The following is a 12,255-nucleotide window of genomic DNA, read 5'->3' on the forward strand; positions in this document are numbered from 1 at the left end:
TCAATGGCCAGGCAGTGAGTGTGACCTCAAGCCAGGGAGTAGAGTTGCCCATCAGAGAGGAAGAGCCTCCAACCACATCACAGCTGCTCACCATTGACACAGAGACTGTCCCTGTCCAGGGTGTAGGGGCCCAGCTCAGTGATGCTGTGGGTCAGCTGGCTCAGCTCCCAGTACAGCTGCTCTCTGTCCAGCCCAGGTCTTTTGGGATTAGGGTGGTAGAAGCAGACAGCGTCCATTCCAGTTGCTGCCCCATCCTTCTCGGGCCTGGGGAAAGGAGGTTGGGGAAATGACAAGGAAAAGATTACCTAGGACAGGTCTTGAGATTGCTGATGGAAGGACAGCAAAGGAGAAGAGAAAATGAGAAACCTGGGAAAGAGGAGAGAAGCCACACTTAGATTCTCTGAGTGCACAGACTACCAGCTTGCTTGGGACCGTGAGTAGTGTCATGGATACAACAATTCTCATAAAAGTGCAAGGGTGAAACTTGCATTCTCATGGCATGAGAAAAAACAGCCCAGACGAGACCAGTGAAGACCTTGAAATGGGGATGAAAGCACGTGGATGAGGCATGATTGTCTTGAGAGAAATCCTGGGGACAGAATTTAACACCCAAAGGAAAGAGAGATGGAGGGAAAGGAGGGAATTCAGAGGAATGATCAGGGTAGGAGCTCAATCCTGATGATGGGCCATGCAGATTCTCTCTGTTGAGGTGAGGTGCGGGGTTGTTACTATCAGGAAACACACTGGGTCCTGAAGCCAGTGACTCCTGAATTCCACCTTTCATGAGGATATCCCTAGGAAGTGTATAAAGGAAGATTTGCAAAGTCTATTGGAGTGAGAATAATTGGGGCAGCCAGGCTGGCTATTCTAGCCTCACCTGAGAGAGGTCAGTCTGCAGCCAGAGTACAGAAGGCCAACACTGGAGTTCTTGAATATGGGACTAAGCTGTGGGGGAGGGAGAGAGAGGTGAGTAGGAGGGCTAAGGTCCCTGTGTGGGGACAAAAGTGAGGTGGGTGGGGCAGGCACCAGTGGGCATGGCTGGCCTCAGTGGGTGAGGCTTGCATCTCTGGGGATGAGGGCAAGGTGGGTGCAATATTCTTCCATTGCCCTGGCATGAATATTGTACGAGGGGCTCGGTATCTGGGGCGGGGAAGAGTGAAGAGGGCAGGGTACTAACCAGACCCTGCAGGACTCTCTCTGTGGTGTTGAACTTCCTAGATCCAGGGCGATGCATGTCCTCCTCATACTGCAGGTTGGTGATGGTGAAGTTGAGGGTGAATGGCACCAGGAGAGGGCCAGCAGCTGTAGTGGGAAGGGGAAATAAACACTATGTTCAAAGTGGAGAAAATAGGAGTTTGCAACAGACTTATCTTTAAACATGTGCAACATTTAAATTGAATGACTAAATAAATATTTACCGTGCATCCCTTCCCTATAATGACAGAATTTATTTATTTATTTATTTTTTGAGATGGAGTCTCGCTCTGTCACCAGGCTAGAGTGCAGTGGCGTGATCTCGGCTCACTACAATCTCCACCTCCTGGGTTCAAACAATTCTCCTACCTCAGCCTCCCAAGTAGCTGGGACTACAGGCGTGCACCACCACACCCGGCTAATTTTTGTATTTTTAGTAGAGATGGGGTTTCACCATGTTGGCCAGGATAGTCTTGATCTCTTGACCTCGTGATCTACCCACCTTGGCCTCCCAAAGTGCTGAGATTATAGACGTGATCCACCGCACCCGTCTTTTAAAAATAATTTATTTTTTAAAGGATGTTTTATGATAGTAGTTAGATGCTGAGCGTAGCTCTTGGTGCATATTCAGAGCTTAATATTGTCTGATGTTATCTGTTATCTTTTTTATTGCCATCATCATTGTTGCTATCATTGTCACCATCACCATTATTATCATCACCACCACCATGATAATCCCAAGCATGACCACCACAAACATCATCATCACCACACTCAACACATCATTATCATCATAACCCCATGACCATCATTGGTGTCATCCTCATCACCATCATTGTCACTGTCATCAACATCACCAGTCTCATCATCACCATCATAAACAGCACCCCAAAAAATAAACAATAAAAATAAATAAACAGAACCACCATCACCATCATCAGCATCACCCTCAATACATCATCACAAACATCATAACTGTCACTGACATCCTCATGTCCATCATCATCATGGTCAGCACCACCACCACCATTATCATCAGTAGCATCACTATCATCATCATCATCATAATCATCATAAACAGCACCACCACCATCATCATCATCCCACTCAACATATCATGATTAATATCATAACCACCACCACCACCATCATCATCATCATCATCATCACAAACAGAAGCTCACTGAGGGCAGAGATGTTTTTACTGGTTTTATTTTCCTTGCTGTATCCCTAGGGTCTGGTACACTGTAGGTGGCCAATTAATTTTTTTGGTTCATTCACTATCACTAGACTTACTATGATTTTCTATCTTTATTTGAATGAAAATGGCACAGATGTTTACATCAGGCATGCTCTAACAGAGATCCCATTGACTGGTACTTACTTGTGGTGCTGGGGATGGGGGATGGAGTCCTTGAGGTTCCAAGGTCCACTGTGGAAGTCCAAGGAGCTGAGAAAAAGTCCTCATCAGTGAAAGCAGGAAGCACTCTCATGACAGAAATGGCAAGAGGGGAGACTATGGGGTCTGCTGCCTGTGTGGCTAGAGAAGGGTCAGTCTTTGGAGCTGGGGCAGAGCAGAGCTTGAGTAACTGCTGCCCTCCTATCTCCTTTGCTGAAGAAGAGGACCTATGGGTTTATGAAGAGGGGTAGCTCCTGTTCCACTTGGTGTAGAATCAGAGGCATGTGGACATGAGTTGAATACTCACTGCTGGTGGTGGGCCCAGAGCTCCGATGGGTGAAACCTGCATAGAGAAGAAGGGAGGAAATTGTGTAAGGGTTAAGGAGACACTGGCAACCAAATAGGGGTCAAGGCTACCCTGGTGCAAAGGAATGAATTTCACGGTACGGGGCATTTGAAGATTTCCTATCAGCATCCTCATATTAGCAAAGAATGCCCTGAGGGAACACAGTCCACGGTGATAAAGAAACTATGAAGTCCAAACCTTAGTCATCCCATGTAAAACACATGACGGAATTTTCAATTGCCAGGCAGGAAGTGTGACCTCTAGTTAAAGATTAGAGGCTGCTCAGCAAGAAGGAAGAGACTTCAATTACATCACAGCCACTCACCATTGACATAGAGACTGTTCCAGTCCAGGGTGTAGGGGCCCAGCTGTTTGATGCCATTGGTCATCTGGCTCAGCTCCCAGTACAGCTGCTCCCTGTCTAGTCCAGGGCTTTGAGGGTTAAGGTGGTGGGTGCAGATGGCATCCACTCCAGTGGCTGCCCCATCCTTCTCAGACCTGGGGAAGGTAGGTGGGGAGAATGACAAAAGATTACCTAGGATGGGTCTTGAGATTGCTGAGAGAAGGATGGCAAGGGACCAGAGGAAATGAGAAACCTGGGAAAGAGATGAGAAGCCACACTTAGATTCTCTTGAGTGCACAGACTACTGGCTTGTTAGCGACTGTGAGCAGAGTCATGAATATAACAGTTTTGATAAAAGTGCAAGGTGAGGCTGGGCACAGTGGCTCACACCTGTAATCCCAGCACTTTGGGAGGCCGAGGCAGGTGGATCACCTGAGGTCAGGAGTTCAAGACCAGCCTAACCAACATGGAGAAACCCTGTCTCTACTAAAAATACAAAATTAGCCCGGTGTGGAGGCCCATGCCTGTAATCCCAGCTACTCGGGAGGCTGAGGCAGGAGAATCGCTTGAACCTGGGAGGCAGAGGTTGCAGTGAGCCGATTGTGTGATTGCACTCCAGCCTGGGCAACAAGAGTGAAACTCTGTCTCAAAAAAAAAAAAAAAAAAAAAAAAGGTGCAAGGTGAATCCTGCATTCTCATGGCATGGGGACACGAGAGCCCAGACTTGAGGCCAGCGAAGAGCTGGAAATGAGGATGAAAGCACGTGGCTGAGGCATGATTGTCTTGAGAGAAATCCTGGGGACAGAATTTGATACCTAAATGAAAGGGAGGGGCAGGAAAAGGAGGGAATTCAGAGTGATGACCAGGGTAGGGGCTTAATCCTGATGATGGACAATGCAGATTCTCTCTGTTGAGGTGGGGTGTGGGGGTGTTACTATCAGGAGACACACTGGTCCTGAAGCCAGTGACTCCGGAATCCCACCTTTGGTGAGGATATCCCTAGGAAGTGCGGCAAGGAAGCAGTGCAAAGTCTTTTGGAGTGACAATAATTGGGACAGCTAGGCTGGCTATTTTAGCCTCACCTGAGAGAGATTAGTCTGCAGCCAGAGTACAGAGGGCCGACACTGGAGTTCTTGAACAAGGGACCAAGCTGTGGAAGAGGGACAGAGAGGTGAGTAGGAGGGCTAAGGTCCCTGTGTGTGGGTGCAGAAATAGGGTGAGTGAGGCAGGGCCTAGTGGGTGAGGCTAGCTTCAGTGGGCATGGCTGGCCTCAGTGGGTGAGTCTTGCATCTCTGGGGGCAAGGACGAAGTGGGTACATTCTTCTCCCATTACCCTGGCTTGGATGTTGTAGGAGGCACTGAGTATCGGGGTCAGGGCAGAGTGAGGAGGGCGGGGCACTAACCAGACCCTGCAGGACCCTCTCTGTGGTGTTGAACTTCCTGGAGCCAGGGTGATGCATGTCCTCCCCATACTGCAGATTGGTGATGGTGAAGTTGAGGGTGAATGGCACCAGGAGAGGAACAGCTACTGTAGTGGGAGGGGGAAATAAACACTATGTTCAAAGGAGAGAAAATAGGAGTTTGCAATATACTCATCTTTAAATATAGGCAGTATTTAAATTGAGTGACTAAATAAATATTTACCATGCCTCCCTTGCCTTCAATGACAGAATTTATTTTTTAAAGGATATTATATAAAATAGTAGTTAGATGATGAGCATAGCTCTTGGTTCATATTCAGTGCTCAATATTGTCTGATGTTACCTGTTATCTTTATTATTGTCATCATCATCATTGCTTTCATTGTCACAATCACAATCGTTATTATTATCACCACCACCATAATAATCCCCACCATGACCACCACAAACATCATCATCACCACACTCAACACATCACTATTATCATTATAACCCCATGACCATCTTTGGCATCATCCTCATCACCATCATTGTAATTGTCATCAACATCACTAGTTTCATCATCATCATCATGAACAGCACCACCACCACTACCATCATCATCACTAACATCATAACCATCACTGACATCATCCTCATGTCCATCATCATCATGGTCGGCAACATCAACACCATTATCATCAACAGCATCACTATCATCATCATCATCAACAACAACAACAGCACCACTAGCACCATCATCAACAGCATTACCATCATGATCATCATCATCATCATTGTCATCAACAACTAGCACCACCACCACTATCATCATCAGGCATGAATAAAAAAGCTCACTGAGGGCAGAGATGTTTTTATTGATTTGGTTTTCCTTGCTGGGTCTGGTACACACTGGGTGGCCAACAAATATTTTTGGTTCATTCACTATTACCAGATTTACTACAATTTTCCATCTTTATTTGAGTGAAAATGGCAGAGATGTTCACACTCATCAGGCATGCTGTAATAGAGATGTCATTGACTGATACTTACTTGTGGAGCTGGGGAGGGAGGATGGAGTCCCTGAGGTCCGAAGGTCCACTGTGGAGGTCCCAGGAGCTGAGGAAAAGTCCTCATTAGTGAAAGCAGAAAGCACTCTCATGGCAGAAATGGCAAGACAGGGGACTATTATGAGGTCTGCTGCATGTGGGCTTGGGCTGGGTCTGTCTTTGGAGCTGGAGCAGAGGGGAGCTTCAATAACTTCAGCCTTCCCATCTCCTTTGCTTATGAGGAGGACTTATGGGTTTATGAGGAGGGGCAGCTCCTGCTTTGCTTGGTGTAGGATCAGGGGCATGCAGACATGAATTGAATACTCACTGCTGGTGGGGGCCACAGAGCTCCGATGGGTGAAACCTGCGTAGAGAAGGAGGGAGGAAATTGTGTAAGGATTAAGGAGAAGTGGGGGATGCAATAGGGATCATGGCTATCCTGGTGCCATGGGACAGGGACCACTAACGATTTCCTATCAGCATCCTCACAACAGAGAAGAATGCCCTGAGGGAATGCAGTTCACGATGATGAAGAAACCATGAAGTCCAGAACTTAGTCATCCCATGTAGAGCATATAACAGAATTTTCAATGGCCAGGCAGAGAGTGTGCCCCCAAGCCAGAGATTAGAGTCTGCCCAGCAGGGAGGAAGAGACTCCAACCACATCACATCTGCTCACCATTGACATAGAGACTGTTCCTGTCCAGGGTGTAGGGACCCAGCTCTTTGATGCCATGGGTCAGCTGGCTCAGCTCCCAGTACAGCTGCTCTCTGTTGAGTCCAGGGCTTTTGGGGTCAAGATGGTGGGTGCAGATGGCATCCATTCCAGTGGCTGCCCCATTCTTCTCAGGCCTGGGGAAGGTAGGTGGTAGGAATGCAATCAAAAGATTAACTAGGAAGGGTTTTGAGATTGCTGAGGGAAGGACAGCAAGGAACCAGAGGAAATGAGAAACCCGGGAAAGAGGTGAGAAATCACACTTAGATTCTCTCAGTGCACTGACTACTGGCTTGCTTTGAACTGCAAGCAGAGTAATGGATACAGGAATTTTTACAAAAGTGCAAAGTGGCTTGGCACAGTGCCTCATGTCTGTAATCCCAGCACTTTGGGAGGCCAAGGTGGGCAGATCACTTGAGGTCAGGAGTTCAAGACTAGCCTGGTCAACATGGTGAAACCCTGTCTTTATGGAAAATACAAAAATTAGCTGGGTGTAGTGGCGGGTGCCTGTAATCCCAGCTACTTGGGAGGCTGAGGCAGGAGAATCACTTGAACATGGAAGGCGGAGGTTGCAGTGAGCTGAGACCAGCCTGGTGTGCAGTGAGACTACGTTTCAACAATGAAATAATAAAATAAAATAAAATAAAAAAGTACAAGTTAAAACCTGCATTCTCATGGCATGGGGACAGAGACGCCAGACTCGAGACCAATGAAGAGCTGGAAATGGGGATGAAAGCCTGTAGATGGGGCACGATCATCTTGAGAGAAATCCTGGGGACAGAATTTAAGACCTAAAGGAAAGGGAGGTGCAGGGACATGAGGGAATTCAGAGGGATGATCAGGATAGAGGCTCAATCCTGATGATGGGCCATGCAGATTCTCCCTGTTGAGGTGGGGTGTGGGAGTGTTACTATCAGAAAACACATTGGTCATGAAGCCAGTGACTCCTGAATTCCACCTTTGGTGAGGATATCCCTAGGAAGTGCAGCAAGGAAGCAGTGCAAAGTCCATTGGAGTGAGAACAAGTGGGGCAGCCAGGCTTGATCTTCTAAGGTCTCACCTGAGCAAGGTCAGTCTGCAGCCAGAGTACAGAAGGCCGACACTGGTGTTCTTGAACATGGGACCAAGCTGTGGAGGAGGGAGAAGGAGATGAGTAGGAGGGCTAAGTTTCATGTGTAGGTGTGTAGGGCAGAAGTCAGGTGGGCAGAGCAGGCATCAGTGAGTAGGGCTGGCTTCAATGGGCACGGCTTGCATCTCTTGGGGCAAGGGTGAGGTGGGTGTGATCTTCTTCCATCGCCTGGCATGGATGATGTAGGAGGTACTGACTGTCTGGAGTGGGGCAGAGTGAGGAGAGTGGGGCACTAACCAGACTCTGCAGGACCCTCTCCGTGGTGTTGAACTTCCTGGAGCCTGGGTGATGCATGTCCTCCTCGTACTGCAGGTTGGTGATGGTGAAGTTGAGGGTGAACGGCACCAGGAGAGGGCCAGCAGCTGTAGTGGAGGTGGGAAACAAACACTATGTTCAAAGTAGAGAAAACAGGAGTTTGCAATAGACTTATCTTTAAACATATGCAGAATTTAAATTGAGTGACAAAATATTTACGATGCTTCCCTTGCCTATAACAATACAATTTATTTTTACAAAAATATATTCTATAACAGTATTTAGTTGCTGAGCACTGCTTCTGGTGCATATTCAGTGCTCAATATTGTCTGATGTTATCTATTATCTTTATTATGGCTATAATCATTGTTGCTATCATTGTCACCATCACTATCATTATTATGATCATCACTGGCATAATAATCCCCATCATGGCCACCACAAACATTATCATCACCACACTCAACACATCATCATTATCATCATAACCCCACAACCATCACTGGCATCATCCTCATCACCATCATTGTCATTGTCATCAACATAACCATGACCAACATCAATATCATCAGTACCATGGTCAACATCATAAACAGCATCACCACAATTATCATCATCATCACACTTAACACAACATCATTATCATCATAACCTTCACAACCATCACGGACAACATCCTCAAGTCCATCACCATCATCATCAGTAATATCACCATCACCATCATCAATAGCAACCCCATCATCAACATCATCCCACCCAACATGTCATTATTACTATCATAACTACCACCACCACCATCATCATCACATGAACACAAGCTCACGGAGGGCAGAGATGTTTTTATTGGTTTTATTTTCCTTGCTATATCCCTAGGGTCTTGTACACTGTAGGTGGCCAACACATTTTTTTGGTTCACTTAGTATCACTAGATTTACTATGATTTTCCATCTTCATTTGAGTGAAAATGGCACAGATGTTCACATTAATCAGACATGATCTAATAGACATGTCATTGACTGGTACTTACATGTATGGCTGGGGAGGGAGGATGGAGTCCCTGAGGTCCCAAGGTCCACTGTGGAGGTCCCAGGAGCTGAAAAAAGTCCTCATCAGTGAAAGCAGAAAGCAGGCTCATGGCAGAAATGGCAAGAGGGTAGACTAATATAAGGTCTGCTGCATGTGGGCTTGAGCTAGGTCTGTCTTTGGAGCTGGGGCAGAGGGGAGATTGAGTAACTTCTGCCTTCCCAGCTCCTTTGCTCAAGAGGAGGTCTTATGGGCTTAAGAGGAGGGGCCAGCTCCTGCTCCACTTAATGTAGGATCAGGGGCATCTGGACATGAGTTGAATACTCACTGCTGGTGGTGGGCACAGGGGTCCGATGGGTGAAACCTGCATAGAGAAGGAGGGAGGAGACTGGGTAAGGGTTAAGGAGATGTGGGAGATGCAATAGGGTTCAGGGCTACCCTGGTGCAATTAAATGAGTTTCAAGGGACAGGGGCCACTAAGATGTCCTATCAGCATCCTCACAAAAGGGAAGAGTGCCCTGACGGAATGCAGTTCACGATGATGAAGAAACCATGAAGTCCAGAACTTAGTCACCCCATGTAGAGCACATGACAAAATTTTCAATGGGCAGGCAGGGAGTGTGCCCCCAAGCCAGAGACTAGAGGTTGCCCAGCAAGGAGGAAGAGATTCCTACCATATTACAGCTCCTCACCATTGACATAGAGACTGTTTCTGTCCAGGGTGTAGGGGCCCAGGACTTTGATGCCATTGGTCAGCTGGTTCAGCTCCCAGTATAGCTGCTCCCTCTCCACTCCAGGTCTTTTGGGGTCAAGATGGTGGGTGCAGATGGCATCCACTCCAGTGGCTGCTCCATCCTTCTCGGACCTGGGGAAGGTAGGAGGGGAAATGACAATGAAAAGATTACCTAGGACTTCTCTTGAGATTGCTGAGGGAAACATATCAAGGAACCAGAAGAAATGAGAAACCTGGGAAAGAGGTGAGAAGCCACACTTAGATTATCTGAGTACACAGACCACTGTCTTGGTTGGGACTGCAAGCAGAGTCATGGATATAATAATTTTTATAAAAGTGCATGGTGAAACCTGCATTCTCATGGCATGGGGACAGGAGAACCCAGACTTCAGACTAGTGAAGAGCTTGAAAGGGGGATGTATGTATGTGGATGAGGTATGATTGTCTTAAAAGCAGTCCTGGGGACAGAATTTAACACTAAATGAAAGGGAGGGGCAGGCAAAGGAGGGAATTCAGAGGAGTGATCAGGGTAGTGCCTCAATCCTGATGATGGATCATGAAAATTCTGCCTGTTGAGGTGGGGGATGGCAGTGTTACTATCAGGAAACAACTGGTTCTCAAGCCAGGGACTCCTGAATTCCCTTATTGGTGAGGATATCCCTAGGAACTGCAGCAAGGAGACAGTGCAAAGTCTTTTGGAGTGAGAACAATTGTGGCAGCCAGGCTGGCTCTTCTAAAGTCTCACCTGAGCAAAGTCAGTCTGCAGCCAGAGTACAGAGGGCCGACACTGGTGTTCTTGAACATGGGACCAAGCTGTGGAGGAGGGAGAGAGAGGTGAGTAGGAGGGCTAAGGTGTGTGTGTGTTAGGGGCAGATACGAGGTGGGTGGAGTAGGCACCAATGAGCAGGGCTGGTCTCTGTGGGCAGGGCTTGCATCTCTCAGGGACAGGGGTGAGGTTGGTGCCATCTTCTTTCATCACCTTGGCATCTATGATGTAGAAGGGACTGGATATCGGGGCTGGCAGAGTGAGGAGGGAAGGGCACTAACCAGACTCTGCAGGACCCTCTCCGTGGTGTTGAACTTCCTGGAGCCAGGGCGATGCATGTCCTCCTCGTACTTCAGGTTGGTGATGGTGAAGTTGAGGGTGAACGGCACCAGGAGAGGGCCAGCAGCTGTAGTGGGAATTGAAAATAAACACTATGTTCAAAGTAGAGAAAATAGGGGCTTGGAATAGACTTATCTTTTTTTTTTTTTTTTTTTTTTTGAGACGGAGTCTTGCCCTGTTGCCCAGGCTGGAGTGTAGTGACACGATCTCGGCTCACTGCAAGCTCCACCTCCCGGGTTCACACCATTCTCCTGCCTCAGCCTCCCGAGTAGCTGGGATTACAGGTGCCCACCACCACACCTGGCTAATTTTTTGTATTTTTAGTAGAGATGGGGTTTCACTGTTTTAGCCAGGATGGTCTCGATCTCCTGACCTCTTGATCCACCTGCCTCGGCCTCCTAAAGTGCTGGGATTACAGGCGTGAGCCACAGCGCCCGGCGGAATAGACTTATCTTTAAACATATGCAAAATTTAAATTGAGAGAAAAATATTTACATCTCCCTTGCCTATAATAATACAATTTATTTTTATAAAAATATATTATATAATAGTAGTTAGATGCTGAGCATAGCTAGTTGTGCATATTCAGTGCTCAATATTGTCTGATGTTATCTGTTATCTTTATTATGGCCATAATCATTGTTGCTATCATTGTCACCATCACCATCATTATTATCATCATCACCATGATAATCCCCATCATGACCACCACAAACATAATCATCACCACACTCAACATATCATCATTATCATAGTAACCACATGACCATCACTGGCATCATCCTCATCACTATCATTGTTATTGTCATCAGCGTCACCACTACCATCATCAACATCATCAGTACCATGTTCACCATCATAAACAGCACCACCACCATCATCATCATCATCATCATCACACTCAACACATCATTACCATCATAACCTTCACAACCATCACTGACAACATCCTCATGTCCATCATCATCATTGTCATTAACATCACCACCACCATCATCAACAGCAACACCATAATCATAAATTATCATCACACTCAATATGTCGTTATTACTATTACCACCACCACCACCACCATCATATCATCACATGAACACAAGCTCACTGAGGGCAGAGATGTTTTTATTGGTTCTGTTTTCCATGCTATATCCCTAGGGTCTGATACACTGTAGGTGGCCAATACATTTTTTTGGTTCACTCAGTATCACTAGATTTATTATGATTTTCCATTTTCATTTGACCGAAAATGGCACAGATGTTTGCATTCATCAGGCATGATCTAATACAGATACCATTGGCTGGTACTTACTTGTGGGGCTGGGGAGGGAGGATGGAGTCCCTGACCCAAGGTCCACTGTAGAGGTCCCAGGAGCTGAGAAAAAGTCCTCATCAGTGAAAGCAGAAAGCACTCTCATGGCAGAAATGGCAAGAAGATAGACTATTATGAGGTCTGCTGCATGTGGGCTTGAGCTGGGTCTGTCTTTGGAGCTGGGGCAGAGGGGAGCTTGAGTAACTTCTGCCTTCCCAGCTCATTTGCTCAAGAGGAGGACTTATGGGTTTAAGAGGA

General features: G+C 46.9%; 1 protein-coding gene across 1 annotated transcript in view; it reads right to left on the bottom strand.

Annotated features, from left to right (window-relative positions):
* The window catches only part of MUC16 (mucin 16, cell surface associated), a 91,323-nt gene that overhangs the window by 54,622 nt on the left and 24,446 nt on the right, over positions 1–12,255 (bottom strand). The window contains exons 20-37 of the mRNA XM_063658436.1: positions 11,998–12,060; positions 10,634–10,758; positions 10,332–10,399; positions 9,546–9,718; positions 9,182–9,217; positions 7,813–7,937; positions 7,507–7,574; positions 6,411–6,583; positions 6,060–6,095; positions 5,736–5,801; positions 4,686–4,810; positions 4,365–4,432; positions 3,265–3,437; positions 2,901–2,936; positions 2,579–2,644; positions 1,178–1,302; positions 878–945; positions 92–264 (exon numbers count right to left, since the gene is read on the bottom strand). Of these exons, the coding sequence (XP_063514506.1) occupies positions 92–264; positions 878–945; positions 1,178–1,302; positions 2,579–2,644; positions 2,901–2,936; positions 3,265–3,437; positions 4,365–4,432; positions 4,686–4,810; positions 5,736–5,801; positions 6,060–6,095; positions 6,411–6,583; positions 7,507–7,574; positions 7,813–7,937; positions 9,182–9,217; positions 9,546–9,718; positions 10,332–10,399; positions 10,634–10,758; positions 11,998–12,060 (1,767 nt within the window). The remainder of the gene's footprint in view (positions 1–91; positions 265–877; positions 946–1,177; positions 1,303–2,578; positions 2,645–2,900; positions 2,937–3,264; positions 3,438–4,364; positions 4,433–4,685; positions 4,811–5,735; positions 5,802–6,059; positions 6,096–6,410; positions 6,584–7,506; positions 7,575–7,812; positions 7,938–9,181; positions 9,218–9,545; positions 9,719–10,331; positions 10,400–10,633; positions 10,759–11,997; positions 12,061–12,255) is intronic.

Source organism: Pongo pygmaeus, chromosome 20 (assembly GCF_028885625.2).
Source record: "Pongo pygmaeus isolate AG05252 chromosome 20, NHGRI_mPonPyg2-v2.0_pri, whole genome shotgun sequence".
Lineage (NCBI taxonomy): Eukaryota > Metazoa > Chordata > Mammalia > Primates > Hominidae > Pongo > Pongo pygmaeus.